General features: G+C 38.2%; 2 protein-coding genes across 4 annotated transcripts; both read right to left on the bottom strand.

The window, feature by feature from the left end:
- Positions 1-562: 562 nt before the first annotated feature.
- LOC121991274 (cyclic nucleotide-gated ion channel 17-like) lies at positions 563-3,319 on the bottom strand. Its single transcript, XM_042545284.1, has 7 exons — positions 3,065-3,319; positions 2,537-2,981; positions 2,254-2,454; positions 1,854-2,173; positions 1,670-1,781; positions 1,359-1,595; positions 563-1,279 (listed from the first exon to the last, which is right to left on the bottom strand). The coding sequence occupies exons 1-7, from the start codon at positions 3,073-3,075 to the stop codon at positions 563-565; spliced, it is 2,043 nt and encodes a 680-aa protein (XP_042401218.1). The 5' UTR covers positions 3,076-3,319.
- A 4,610-nt stretch (positions 3,320-7,929) lies between these two features.
- On the bottom strand, positions 7,930-14,743 carry LOC121988372 (AUGMIN subunit 1-like). 3 transcript variants are annotated; one of them, XR_006114006.1, is made up of 7 exons: positions 14,209-14,743; positions 13,968-14,102; positions 12,994-13,117; positions 11,217-11,354; positions 11,037-11,150; positions 8,246-8,436; positions 7,930-8,163 (listed from the first exon to the last, which is right to left on the bottom strand). XR_006114006.1 is itself a non-coding variant. In XM_042541746.1 (6 exons), exons 1-5 carry the CDS (start codon positions 14,622-14,624, stop codon positions 11,040-11,042), a joined length of 924 nt encoding a protein of 307 aa, XP_042397680.1. In that variant the 5' UTR covers positions 14,625-14,743; the 3' UTR covers positions 7,930-8,163; positions 11,037-11,039. The 3 variants fall into 3 exon arrangements, 2 of the variants coding, with proteins under 2 accessions (XP_042397680.1, XP_042397681.1); XM_042541746.1 differs by lacking the exon at positions 8,246-8,436; XM_042541747.1 differs by lacking the exon at positions 8,246-8,436 and having other exon boundaries at positions 13,968-14,136; positions 14,213-14,347.
- Positions 14,744-15,182: the final 439 nt, after the last annotated feature.

Raw genomic sequence — 15,182 nt, 5'->3', positions numbered from 1 at the left:
TACCAAATCTGGATGCTAAATATTTCAAACATGAAATCTCACCAAATCCCTCGGCTTAAGGTGCCTACCACCGTGCCCTTGATCCTGTACTGATCACTGATCACGACCTTCTTCTATTTAATGGCTGTGACCAAATCAGCCATTCAGTGCCCTGTTGAAGCATAAAAAGGATGTCAGGATGTAGAGCCAAAAAAAATGGTGTTCTTTGATGTTCCATTTCTTTTTTCGATATGTTCTTTCCATTGATCTTTGGCAGGCACTCATTTTCAGCCGTAAAATGAAATTTAGTATTCCTCTGTAGAGCTATTTGTGATGAAATTTGGTCCAATACAGACCAATTTCAAAAATCTTCACTATCGAAATGTAGGAATGAAATGAGTGGGCCGTGCTCAATATTGAGGAATGAAATGGCTATTTAATTTTGTATTGAAATGCGATAAGCAAACAATCCCAACTCCTATAGTAAATTTTGAAGCTATAGAAGAGTCTAAATTTAATTGTTACTCAGAGTTGAGAGTTCATTGTTTCTATGCACACAGTCATCGTTCAACAGCAGAGACCATCAGCCATGGAGAAAAATAGAGAAATCAGGCTCGTGTGGCTTCTCCGGTTTGGCCATCGCCATCGTTTCTACTCTTCTAAATTTCCCGCGGGAACTTGTACGGCTGTCGCACCTCAAATCTCCGCTCCCGCCAAAACCATCCTCCTGGTGTCTGCAACATCCGCCGTTCCCGCCTTCCACCTCGTCCGATCTCGACACGAATGACTCCCACTGCCCCGATTCCCTGGCCGCTTTCCTCCTCCGGTACCGCCGCCACGCTGCCTGCACTAGGCACGCCGCCCACGCGCGCCACTGGTGCGAGTAGTACCGGAGCGCGTGCTGCAGCCTCTGGCTGTGCATCCTCCTGAACTGGCTCGCCACGAACCGGAGATCTTCCGCCCGCAGCGCGAAGCCCTCCGCTTGCACCGCCACCGTCACCGTGCGCGCGGAGACCGGTAGCCGGCACGGAGACTGCGACGGCGCCGGGTGCAGCGCCCACGGCAGCAGCTCCTCGCCGCAGAAGTCGCCCGGCCCCAGGATGGTCGAGCCGTGGTGCCCCGACCGGCCGCCGCGTCCACCAGCGGCGGAGCTTCGCAGCTTCCCGCGGATCACGAATAGCATCTCCGTCACCGGGTCGCCCGCCCGCACCCGCACCGTGCCGGCGGCGCTCTGGAACGACACCAGCCGCTCGCAGATAGCGTCGAGGAGAGCGTCATCCATCTCGGAGAAGAAAGAAACCTGAATCCAAAAGAGGAATCCATGAACGAAACAAGAAAAGTAGCACCATTCCTCCATCGACTGCGGTGTTCATACGCACGCGTCGGACGAGATCGATGCAGAGGTGGTGCTTGATATCGCGGCGGAGATCGGAAGGCAAGCCTCGGAGTATGGATTCCTCATCGACTCCTCTGGTGGCGAGCCACTGGGACCGATAGAACTGGCGGACTCGACGGCGAAAGTGAGGCGGAAGCTGGCGGTGGCGCATCCACTCTTCCGTGTCTCCTTGCCTCAGCCTCCATTTTTCCACTCTCGCGATGATGGATTGCAAATACGTCTGATCAGAACAACACCATTCATCACTGTTCATCTCCAAAATTGCATCTTTTTGCGAAATGAACTAATCATCACCTGCATGTTCCCGATCAATTGAGCAAATAAAATGAGGCTGACCATGGCGATGCCTATAGAGAACAGCGTCTCCCCGAAGAAGGTGCTGTTCACCATATTCTGTCCATTGGAGCTGCAAGAGAACCATTTTGGTTGCGGCAAAATGCCCACACGAACAAACAATTAGAAGAAATTAAACCCTTACATCAACTGTTGAAACCCCCACCAGAGGCCATAGCAATACTTATCCCCCAAGTTGACAGAGGGAACCCCAAAGCTCAGAGAATTCAAGAAGATGCCATAGTGGAAGGCGATGCTTGAGTTCTTAGCATCGCAGTTGGCAAAAACCCGCGTGCCGTTCGCCCAGACCTGCCTCTCCGTCAAACCGGAGAAGTCGCAGTCCAGAAACCTGAATTCGCAGGTCGTTCCATTCCTGCTGCTGTTCGTTCCCTCCATCAGGCACTCTTCTTTCCAGCATGTCATCTGCCTTGCTATCGTAAACAGGTACCATATCGCTCCTATTATCTGCAACAACAAAAAAAACTCCGTGAAGATGTTTAAATGATGATTTTGATGTTTGAGTCTTCCCTGAACGATAAACGAACATGACTGGCGAGGAGGTACAGCAGGAGATTGTATACAGCTCCTCCCCAGGCACTCTTGGTGATCACACCAGTGGCTTCTATGATCTGATCAGTCAAAGTGTAGGTGAGGTACAATCTCAGTGAATACTGAACAAGGATGATCAAAGTCACCATCACGTTGCTGGAGTTTCTTGCTTCTGGAATCAGAAGCCAAGTGACAGCCTGCAGAGCAAAAGCAACCGATTAATCAGTCCTACCACGACATTGAACTCTATCCAGAGTTAGTTATACCCGGAACCTTTACTTGAGTGAGAGGCAGCGATGCGGCTAAATCTGCGGAGAAATCTGACTTGATGTACCGTCTTCCGATCAGTTTCCGGTTCACGACAAGCTCCCCCTTTGCGAATACTCTCGAATTGGGTGCGGTGTATGCAGTGTGAAACTTTACTACCATGTTAAGTAGATAGAATAGATTGGTTACTGAGCTCATCAAAGTGATCGAAACACTCAATCTCCGATCCAAGTCGATGCACGAAGAGCCATCGGCGGCGATGACCTTGATCATAGGCCAGTAGAAGATCATCGGATCGATGATCAAAGCGATGTAGCATGAAACAAGGAAGACGCGATTCCACACTATGAATGAAAGGCTTTCGGGGTCTAGTATCCATCTCTTGCATGATTCTTGATGCTTCATCGACGCTCTTGAACCTGTTTTGCTACAACAAAGGGATTTCACAGCTCTTGACCTGTAAATTTAACCACAAATCTTTCGGTAACAAAAAAGCAACTGATGTTTTTCTTCTCTTGATCTATGAAACAAGCAACTCACCTCATGGCCATCTTCCATGCTACTCCATCGACTATGTGTCAAAAAATGGAAAGCTACCGACAGCAGGATTGCGAAATCATACAAAGTCGAAGCATGGGAGGGGAAGGAAAGGAAGATCTTGATCGCACCTCAAGACACTTCTTGCAAGCCATGACTTGCATATTTGATTGCTAAAAGGTTCAGGAGAGGTTGCCTAGCTTTATAGAGGAATAGTGTTCAAGGGGGGAATTAAGAACTTGGGATGAACTTCTTAATTGGCTCCAATTCAAGTAATGGTTTGATCCTTTAATGAATAATCAAGGATTTAAAGTTCACACTTTCTTATTTACGCATCAGATGAAATCGATCTCCGAAATTAATAGGTTCATAAAATTAGATAGTTAATGTCAACTTAAATAAATAAATATAAAAATATTTGGTGCCTCACAGATACGATGATATATTAGTAAAGTAGTAAGAGGATATAATTTGAATGGTGTATAAATTATATCACGGATTAATTCAGCAAAATCCGACTACTTAAATTATTAAAAGAGAGAGAATTTGACTGGTTAACATAATAATAAGGAACAGTAAGTTTAGTAAGTTTGATTTATAGATTCGAATAGATAAATTAATTAATATTTTTATGTTTGATTTGTCAATTTATTTTAAAAGCTATAATTTTATTAATAATAAAATATATATAATTTTGTTCAGCTTGTTCTACTTTCATAATCTCTTTCATTAGTTTGTTATACCCTAGCCTACTAGCAAGATAGAGTTGATAACTCAACATGCCCAATCAAGTCTCCTCAGAAATATAATTGACTTGATTGGATCAAATAGCTCGACCTAACATACTTGGACCAATCCGACTATTCATCGAGCTTGACCAACTTGTTAATTTGGCCCATCTCAACCAGCCCAACCTGATTAGCTCAATCTTAGGTCTGATCAAACTAACTGACTTATCCAATCTAATTGACTTGACCAATTCAATAGGATGGATTAGTCAGCATGTCCAACTCATTAGACCTATTCAATCCCTCGAGTCTGATCTAAGTCATCTAACTTGACTAGCATGCACAATTTAGCATAGGCCATCTAGCTTGACTAGCATGCCCAACCCGGTGAGTCTAATAAATCCACATAACTCAATCGTTCCACCTAGTCGTTCATCTTGACCCATTTAAGCTACTTGCTTAATCAATCAGATCATATAGCTAGCCTGATCAACTCAAATTGAGTCGATTAGGATCAATCGACTAATTAATTTGGATGGTTCAATTTCTTTAGCCTAATTAATGAAATAAAGAAAGAAATAATTATCTTATAAATTTATATTAAAAATAATTTTTGAGTTGTATAGATATTCAGTGGTTAATTTTATAATCATAAATAATATGTTTGAGATCAACCGCCGTAACCATTTTTTTTAAACAAACAACAAAAAATACCTAAATTCTGATTGCGATTGATGACGCTCTCGCCGCATCCCCGTGTCATCTGTCATGGTTTGGCAGCCTTTAGTTGTTGTTGTTTTACTCAAAACATGTCATTATAGCTTATCCAATTATTCTACATGTTATGATACTTCTTTTATGTAATTGTGTTATTTCAATTCTTGGGTAATTTTTTTTATATAATTTGACATGTGTAGGGATTTTATAACCTCAGCATCAAATTGACATCACCTTATGTGTTTGTCATTAGACCCATCTCGAAAAAACTTCTAAAGGATGATACAAGAAAAGAGCTCAAGTGCATACGAGAGATGAGAAATTTGATCACAAATACTCTTTCTTACCGTGGAGATAGTTATATGTGAGATAAAAATTGAGAGAAAATATATATACTCAGTTGACGGTTCGATAATTCTCAACTTAGGTGGACAGAGCTATACTATTAGTCGATATGTCAATCAATTAAAATAATCCTTCGGCCGACAATGACTAAGGGTTGAGCTAATTAGGCAGTCAACTCAAACTGAGTTGTATACAAATAAATTGGTATTATTTAGGAGACCAATCAACTAGATAGTCGAGTACTCCAATCAATTGGTGCCTAGCTATAAACAATCGGTCGATAATGCCTTCCAAGAAATTTGTTCCAAGTCATGAATAAAAGCTTTGTGAGGGTTCTCGAACATATATAAAAATTTATGTGTGTTTTAAATTGCTTGTCTTAGGATTACTTTTGCTATATTAATCTTGTGAAGAGTTGCTAAGAATTATAGACGTCCAAAGGAAGATGAAGATAATGTGATATGTATTCCTCCATATTTTAGGTTAAACTGAGCTCTCCACTTATACTTTTGATATAATATCAAAATCAGATAATTGTGAGGTCAACTATTATAACCACTCTATCCTATAGTTTTTTTTAAGAATAATAATAATAATAATAATAATAATAATAATTATTAGTACCTAACTTGTGATTGTGATTGTGATTCTGATCTAGTTTTGATGTTAATTATAATCAGTAATTAGTATCAACCTAATGGCAATGTCATGGTTGAGGTGGGCAGTGGGGTTTTGTGACTTAAAAGTCTCTCAGAGTTGCTTTAGTTGTTATGGAATGTGTATTTGGGTACAAATAAGGTGATCGTAAACCTACTCGACTAGCCTAGTACACAATAATTTAAATTGGGACGATTAATATATATAGTTCGATTGGTTAAATTTAAATTTTACATAATGTATTAATTCATGAAATAGAACTAGCATAAAAGTCTCTTTTGTTGGGATAAATCAAATAATATGTCATCAAGGGATGATAGAATCTATTATTCATATCGAATTACTGAGAATTTAAAATGGAGAAAGAAACATATCTAAATCTATGGCATGGAGATTCACAAGTTAGATCCTCGGGAGCTGTAGAGAAAATCACCTTTTGTATCAAAATGAGAGAGAAAGGAGAAGTATCTTTGTGTCCTAGAATCATAACTCTATTTATATAATAAAGTATAAGATATACGATCTATTGAGTTTCTACGCATAAGATGGCCCCCATCATTTATTTAATATTTTAGAAATCTAACTTAATTGATCATTTTATTAAGTTTTTTTATTAGCTAGCAAGTCTATGTATAATTTATTAACTAATGTAAACTCATAATTCTAACAGCTTGTACCTACATAAATCTTTTACTTTTAAGCATAAATCCTAAAGTCAATATTACCCAAATTTTTTAAAAAATAAATTACATAAAACGCCTATAACTATGGAATATACATATTATAATTTTGATAGCATGTGAGATATAATTTTAAAACACCTATAATCTAATCTAATAGCACTTTAAATTAATTTGATAGAACAATATGGTACAATTTATTAGCTTTTATAATCTAATTTGATGACATTTTAAAGTTACACATATAAAATAATATTTCAAGATTCATATATAAATCTATTTTAGAATTACTAGGTAAATAAGAATTGCTTTTCATATGATCATATCATAGGATCAATAATCACATTGAAAATCTATTTCCTAGAGGTGAAAACACATCCTACAAAAATAAATAAATAAAAAAGTCTTACAAATGATAAGAGTAAATTAAACATAAAGAAAAAAAATAAACGAACATGAAAACAAAAAAAACAAAAAAAAAAAAAAACCTTTCAAGAATAAAACAACTAAAGCTCTTCTTAGGTCGTTAAGGCTGCAATATAAGAGTTGTTGCCTTCGGAGTCCCCGTGTTCAAAATAGTAGAAAAGATAGGTTGATCAGACACATTTTGTTTATACTTAGTGAGCTCAAATCTTCTCTAATCAATTGAAGTGACTATCTCAAAATCTTATTTACCAATGATTATTTTTACAGTTAACTAGTTAAGTACACTTGTTCAATCGACTCAAATTTATTATTTGACTCAATTGGATAAGTTTGTTACGTTATAGTTCAGTCAACTCAAATCTACATTAGTTGACTCAAAGCCTAGTCAACTCTAACCTCATTCAATCAGCTAAAATCTTATTAGTCAACTCAAATCTTATCACTCAACTAAACTAGTAGTTTAGTCGACTCGGATGCTTGTTATTGTGTACCCTATCTTTCCTATTAATACTGCTTCAGTTGATTCAACACATTTTCAATTAACTCAATAATCAACACATTTTCGATTAACTCAATCCAAATAAAGAGTAACCTATTTCTAACAAATAATTATTTACTTGACTCAATCTAATTGAATTCTTATTCAATTGTCTCAAATTAAATTAGAATGCTTCTATTTACAAGCAGAATGTGTCCATTCAACTACCAAGTCAGAATGTGTTCAATCAACTACCAAGTCGGCTCAACTATTCAGCTAATTTCAAAAAAAATCTTTCATTCGATTAAATTTACTTAGAGATCTCAAGTTAACTCTAAACCAAGCTTATTCATTAACTATAAAATGTTTATTCCTTAGTTAAGTCCATAATAAGAAAATAAAAATTATAGTCGTTAATAGTCTCTCAAAATTCACTTATTGATATTCTTTTTGGCTTAACTACTGAACATTTTAACAAATCCATTATGAACTTGCAAAATTAATGACCATATCAAAAATAAAAATCTCAAAGAGCTAAGTAAAACTAGCCAACTAATCTCTAAATTTTCTCAACTACCTTGTCGAATCTTCAAGGTTGAGACACATAATATTGACCCAATTACCTGCCTTGGTCACTGAAAGTTGAAAGCTCTCGGAAATCTTCCGACTGTTAGAACTCTGAACATATGGGAACACCAAACTTCAGCGAAATAGTTCATGCAGGAACAAAATTGACTTATAAAAATTTTATAATTTTTTTAAAAAAATAAAGGAATTAAAAGATAGAAAGTGTACCAAAGACGTTTTCCCTGCGCATTTACATCGAACCATAATAAAGGGCAAAAAAGGGGCAAAAAATTAAATTTAAACAACAGGAAGAAGTATAGTTACAAACACAAAAGTGAGAGTCTGAGACAATCAAAAGGGATAAACATATATTTTCAGTCTCCAGGTTGCTTCTTACGTGGCCAGTTGAACTATGACTGCTCCATGAATGCTTCACCTGCTTTTGGTGCTAAAACCATCGAACGGTCGTTGGCATAAAGATACGGATTTGAACCATACTTGAATCTGGGAAAACAATTTGTTTCATATAGTCAGGGGTAATTTACTAAACCATGCATTAAGTTTTTCAAATACTCAAACTACGCACCTTATTTTCTAAATTACCAAATCTTATGGTATTTCCCAAAATATTCTTTCCCTCTGTCATCTGCCTTCCTGCACCCTCTGTCCAACCAGTGGACAGGCCTAGCAGCGAAATCGTGGTTGAGCTGCCCCTGAAATCGTGGCCAGGTGACCGCTCGACCAGCTCAGTCACGATTTCACTGTCACCTCGACTGCCTGTTTGAGCAATTGCCGGTCAAACAAAAAGCCAAGGAAGGCTGACAACTGCAGGGAGAGAAAAGGTATTTTGGAAAACTAGTGACATGATTTGGTAATTGTCGTATAGTTAGATCTTTTTTTTCTTAGAATAATTCCCAGGAAAAAAGGACAATCAGGGTGACAATTTGTTAATAATTATGACTGCTAGATATAACTTATCTTATAATTGTGGGTTAAGGGTGGGCCACTAGAAGAAGTATGTGACGTATATCAGCCACTTTACAAATGCAAGAGGCCTGGGGTATCTAGCAAATGATGCAGGATAGAGTGGGCAATCAAAGAGAAGAATATTTAGGGTCAGCTTATTCCAACAAATGAAAAAATAAAGTAATAAAGGAGGGGCCAGATAAGGCCAGGAGGTCAAAAGTCAAGGGGACGTGAGGGACGTAGCAATCAATAGTCAAGAAGATGTAGCAATCAACAGTCAAGGAAGGTGGGAGTCACACTGTCTCGCGTCATCAGCCGCATAATTCCTGGTTGGTCACAGATAGGGCAAGTCCTGATACGTAAGACGAAGCCTGGACTAGTTCCTGGCCTACTCCCAACCGATCAAATTTCCCCAACTCGGGCTTTGTAGATGGTCCTGATACTCTCGACCGGCTCTTCAACAGTTACATCATGAAGAAGGAGTCCCTCGCCATAGTCTCAGATAAAACCCGATCGGTTCGCCACAGCTCATCCACTTCATCAAGGCTCAATCTTGGTGGTACCTCTGAGTGGTTATCCCGAGTTGTCTGTAGCTGAACCCGGGCGGGACGTAAAGACTAAGCGACAAGAATGTCAAGGAATCATAACCTCTTGTCAGAGAATAACTATCATACGCTAGAAAATATTCCAGTGGTCTACTATTACCTGAGAGTGGAGCCTTCCTTCTACCAATAGGAGGTCACCGTACATCCTCTCTCACCCGACAGACCCTGACACCCAACATCATTGTCAAACTCTGAAGGTATGCGGCGTCATATAAAAAGGGAGGTCCTCTTCCTTGGCCAGGTACGCACACATACGCACTCGTCTTCAACAATTCTTTTTTTAATCGTACACTATTCTTCCAGGGAAAAAGGACTTGACTTGAGCGTCAGAGGGCTGCGCCGGGGACTTTTTCTCTGGTTTCTGGTCTCTAACGCTTTGTGTACTTGTCGGAGTGTGTGCAGAGTCTAAGTACCACCTATTCTCATACTACATACCCGAGAGTTCGACGTGGGGGTTCGCTTTTCCGACGTGCATACATAGGGTACATCAAAATCGCCTCTCCGTCAACACCAACGCCATCTCCACTAACCTCCGTCTGACTCAGATTCCGGACAGGATCATAAAGGATGAAAAATAAAATAAGACACAAGCGACTTGTAAGTACAACTGCTTCATCAACTAATACAACCGGCTTGGTTTGTCCGGCTCGCCCAACCCATCCAACCAAACTTGCTCGTAGGTACCATCCAACCTAATCAATTCAACTAATTTATTTGTACCACCCAACCTTCATGGCACGTTCGGACCTCCCTACCCACTTAGTGCTTTTGTCCCATCCATCTTGCTCAGCCCAAACAGATTGGATGGTCACAGATTTGGCATTTGGGTTGGAGTTGGGGCTAATGATGAGGTTCACTACTTGAGTGTAGCACTAGTGAGGCCAACTAGCATTTCAGAGTGGTGAGTATTATTTCGTAGAGTTACAGGTAGACACTATTTTATATGTAAATATTTTGATGAAGATAAGAGATTTAGTTTTCACCCAATTTAAGTGAAACCAAAATGGACTGTAGATATCTCTCGTCTATTTGATTTTTCATCCTTTATATATCTTTCTTGGTAAACAGTACCAATGATGGAAGGTTCAAAAATGTATCCTCTCTACAATCCATCCTCCCAATTTCCATCAAACTAAACAAACCCTTAAGGATGAGTGGCAATGTAACTAACATTCTAAAGCATATTCCCACAAAAAAAAAAATGTGCATCTTCCAGAACATTTGCGATTGAATTATCACATTTCGTGCTTCTATTTGTGTGTCCTATTGTTTATTTGTTTTCATGGTACCTCTGTAGGATGAAATCCAGAAACGAGATGCTAACAAGTCTGACCGCCATTTCGATCTTGTTATATATCAATACTTATGCTAAACTATCATAAGAATGTCGCATTTTCAATCGTTCAACCGTCTCTTATCACATTACCATCTCTAACTCGTGACTGTTAAAAACTATCACTTGTGCAGTACGTAATAAAATATGCTAATTAACTGGAGTTGTGTGCGTGTATCATATACCACTGTTGAGCTCTATGTGGTGACGTAAGGGTTCAGTTTATCATTAAACCCGGTGGACAACATTTTGTGGAACCTCCATAAGTAAACAGAATCACAATTCAATCTTCTTATTGCAGAGCAAATACGTTCAGCACTAAAGTTTCTCTCAGAATCTTGGACAGGCACTAAACTAGACAATATTTTAACTTCTAATCAAATCAAATTTAACCATCTGTTACTGAAAAAAATGAAATTTCTTTCTGCAATTAATACTTTGAATGTTAGAGCTAAAGAAACTATTTGGCATACATGTCATATTTCTGATGTCGTTAGAGCAGATTGCAGCACTTCTTCTAAATATTTCTCTGCAGCAGCATATTGCCGTTTCTTATCCTCAATGGCTAATGCAGCAAGAGCTTTATCCTGAATAATTGGGTTTATTAGTTTTGACCAAACAAGTAACAGCTGAGTTTCAAACATGATACATACAGGTGGTAAATCTTGGTAACTTCTCAAGGTATCCAAGATGGGTTTCGTTTTCTTCTCTAAATCTTTCTTATGCTCAGCCATTTCCATCAAAACACCATGGTTGATATCTGAAGTATATCCAACCCGGTTAAGTATCGCCTGCTCATGACATAAACTGAAATATGAATTTCAAGTATAAATTTCATCTATACACACAAGTAAAGATCAGCACTCAAATAATTTTCTTTGTACATATCAGAAAGTGTCTACAAGAAGTGCATACATCTGTATGTCATAATTAAGTGCCAAGTCATTCAATATGAAACTGGAAAGTAAGCAATATGATAGGTTTCCATTATCTCCCATCTAAAGACTACCAAATTTTCATTAAAAAATGTGGATTAGCTGACCCAATTGATAAAGAAAATAGATCGTGGTTTATTATATTGACAATTTTCACATCCAGAAACCAAAATTATATATGAAAAAAAAAGACAACGTTATGTAATCATTCACAACATAGCTCAATAAGTATGATTTTGGTCTTGTTCTATGAGAATAAGTTGTTTCAGCAAAATATAACCAATCCAAGTGACCTACGAGTAAAACTCTATCACTAATAAATAAACAAATAAAAGGAACAGAAGAAAGGGCAGATACCAAATATAAAAGGAAAGATTCCTCCAGTCAGATATTATATCTCTAGTGGCAGCAACAACTGTAACTTTTAGACCATCTCAAAACAAGTGGCCATGGAAAGCAAGTTGAGAAAAGAGGAAATTTACCCCCAACAGCAAAGATATAGCACATAAAAGAAGGAAATGAGTTTAATGATGCTGCAGGTCCTCTGAAGCAACTCAAACCACAACATACTATGTTTGTGATCAGATTCAACCTCTTCTCACTTAGTAAAAGTTACCTACTTAGAGACAAAGACCATTGAGCTCCAAATCATGTCCTTATCCATGTGTTAGGCTCAGAGTACATGTCTGTAGCATAATGAGGATTATCAAACTACTACATATACACATAAAAAAAATCCTGCTAACACATTGGATCAATTCCTGTATCTCTTAAGCATATCGTGGATGATTAGTACAAATCTCTGCCAGTGGTGAATTCATATATAGCTAATTGCATGTTGCATAATCATCCATCATTAGTATAGTTGAAACATGAATAATGTTTTATCCATGTACTCTTGAGTATCTTATGCTCTTTTACTTGGAGAGGAAGAACAGAGAAAATAAGTGATTTAAGTTGAGGAAATGAGGAAAAAGTTCCTGTGAACTCTTGTAGATAGTGTTGGAACAAAGCATGACGAAGGAAGTCAAGAGGAAAACAAAAAAGGAAAAGGAAAAAGAAAGAAATTTTTCTTGATTGCGGAGTGAATCCCCAGTGTGTTTTACTATATCCAAATAAGATGAGTATTTCCTTTTGTTTCACCCTTTATCTTTCTTTTTTCCTTTCCACAGAAACAAAACCCAAGAAACACAGAAAATCTCCCAACATGATCCAGTGGATACAAAATGAAATAGACAAATGTCACCAGTAAAAAAAATTAGCAGTAAAAGCACTAGTAAAGGTAAGGACTTGGATTTTCAACTCCAGCTAATTTATTTTTCTTTATGCCAGATTTTTTGGGGCTTGGAAAATAATCTTGTTTATCTAATATGTTTCAAAATTTTAAAATTCAGCCTGCTAGAAAGAAACTGAGACGGAAACACCTAATATCGCAGTGACCTTGTCACCTTGCACTCAGTATGCCAATATGTAAGATCTTAATATTGATTCGTACCTTGTAGTTATTGAGTTGAAGCATATATTGTCGCTCCTTTGAATCCAAAATGGCTAAATTTGTCTGCCATTGTAGCATCTGAGCTTCATGCATTCCTACTTCATTTTCAAACTTTGCAAGTGTTCTGCAAATTAATAGGATAAAGAGATTACATTTGATTCAATAGTTTTTTATCTACATAAACAAGATGTAATTATTCAAGGGAAACTAAGTATATATGTTTATATTGTAATTGACAAATTGAACAGGCAACATTATGAACCAAAAAAGGAATACGGATAAGAATAAAACAACATACAGTTAACTAAAACTCAAAAGATTTCCAATTCCGAAATTCCATGTTGGACAGCAAATTTAGTACATAATGGAGAGTACAGAAATTTATTGAACTTACACTGAAAAAAATAATCATATATGCTATGTTTCTAGTCACACTGACATAATCATTCTTGGTCGATCTACTTTATATTGGAAAAACTCAATACTAAAAGTGAATTGGATTTGCTTCACTATGGAGTTAAAAAGTTTAATTGAGAACACAAGCAGGCACCATGGTTATATATATATATATATATATATATATATATATATATTAAATGAACCTTTGTTTAGAATGATAAATATTTTAGCATTAGAATTTCAAGAGTTAAAAATCCAGGATATACAAATCTCAGCCACTCCCTCTTTGCAATATTACTTTCCATATCTACTTATTATATTTACTGAAAGGAGTATACTAACGGAACTTTGTGAAGTGGTTGGGAAAAAATATAATTCCTTTCCTCTAAACGAAGAAAAAAAAATCGCTTAAATTCTTGAGAATTCTTTTCTCTTGGAGAATGAGAATTCTATTCTTGTGAGAATTGGTTCCAAATAAGCTGTAAAAGAACACGGTTAATTCAACTGAAAAACGTATTAATATCTTAAACTCAAGAAACAAAAAAATGAAGAAAAGAAAAAAAAAATAATCTTACTTCTTAAGATCATTGAGCTTTGCAATGGCTTTCCTAGTGTACTCAAGAAGAACCTTGGACTCCTTCTGCACCTTTGCTCTCCTCTCCTCCACATCCGCTTTCCTCAAAGAGAGGTCGCCCATAGCCACAAGGAAACTACACCGATTTCCATCTTATTTAGTGAATAAAGCTGAAGAACACAAAAACCCATAAAGGCGTTCATTTTGATGCGAAAAAGAGCATAACTAAACCCTAACCGCACCTACTCATCTCTGTGTCCCGTATGTTTAGCAGGTTAGCGACACCAGCGACGATTTGAGCAGATCCAATTGCTCCAGGAGAGAGCTGCTCCCGCGAGAGGCCTACGCGTTCGAGGATCTCGCGGATCCGGACAGCCTCAGCGCGGTACTCGGAGGCCTTGAGGCGGAGATCGTCCGCCACGATGGATGCGGCGCGGGACCGCACCTGGGAGAGAGAGGCCATGGAGTGTAGGTGAGCGACGACGCGAGGCGTGAACTCGAAGGCCGGAACGTTTCTCCCCGCTGCCTCGAACTGGCAAAGCAACCACGCCTTCACCTCGGCCATTCGGGAGGCGTCGTTGGCCATAGCACTCTTTGAAGTCGGATCGGAGGTGGGAGAAGCGTCGAGAGCTGCCGTCAAGTCCCCCATGGTATCCATTACGCCGGCGGAGGTTCGTCGGTCGGCGGCCGTCGAAACCTAGAAAGAGAAACAGGTGGTGGAGTTAGAGACAATCTGTCGGGAGGTGGGCTGTGTCTCGGTTCAAATGGAACGGCTTCCCCCTGCTGTCCTTGAATTCAACCGGTTGGGTTTGTTTTATTTTGGATTTTCAGTCCGGTTTGGATAAATTTCATTTTGCCCACTAAAGGTTATTTATTCTCTTTTCTAAATGTTCATAAAGTTTAAAATTGCCAAAATACCTATGAGTGTTTTCGAATTATTATCATTTTGACTCTCCACCTATTAATAGGGCGTCCATCCCATTAATACCTACAAAATGACCATCTCCTAAATGGTAAAAAACAGTCCAAAAAATCCAACCCCCTATTAATGCGAACGGATCCTTGGTACATAGTATAAATTGATTAAATTTGATGGATCCCATCTATTTATCGAGTAGGATTCATCATACTTACCAATTAAATTTGATGGATCATCTTTGTTCATAATTTACGGATTCCACCTGCCTATTAATATTATTAGTTCGCTTAATAGAAG

Source organism: Zingiber officinale, chromosome 6B (assembly GCF_018446385.1).
Source record: "Zingiber officinale cultivar Zhangliang chromosome 6B, Zo_v1.1, whole genome shotgun sequence".
NCBI classification, from domain to species: Eukaryota; Viridiplantae; Streptophyta; class Magnoliopsida; order Zingiberales; family Zingiberaceae; genus Zingiber; species Zingiber officinale.
Note: the sequence above shows the minus strand (reverse complement) of the source record. Positions and strands in the feature narration are given on the sequence as shown.

Coding starts and splice junctions, on each gene's coding strand:
- LOC121988372 (XM_042541746.1), bottom strand. CDS start 14,624: ATGGATACCATGGGGGACTTGACGGCAGCTCTCGACGCTTCTCCCACC. Junction 13,118..13,967: donor AAGCTCAATGATCTTAAGAA/GTAAGATTATTT, acceptor ATTAATTTGCAG/AACACTTGCAAAGTTTGAAA. Junction 11,151..11,216: donor GTTACCAAGATTTACCACCT/GTATGTATCATG, acceptor CCAATTATTCAG/GATAAAGCTCTTGCTGCATT.
- LOC121991274 (XM_042545284.1), bottom strand. Junction 2,174..2,253: donor TGTACCTCCTCGCCAGTCAT/GTTCGTTTATCG, acceptor TTGTTGTTGCAG/ATAATAGGAGCGATATGGTA. Junction 1,596..1,669: donor AATTGATCGGGAACATGCAG/GTGATGATTAGT, acceptor TGTTCTGATCAG/ACGTATTTGCAATCCATCAT.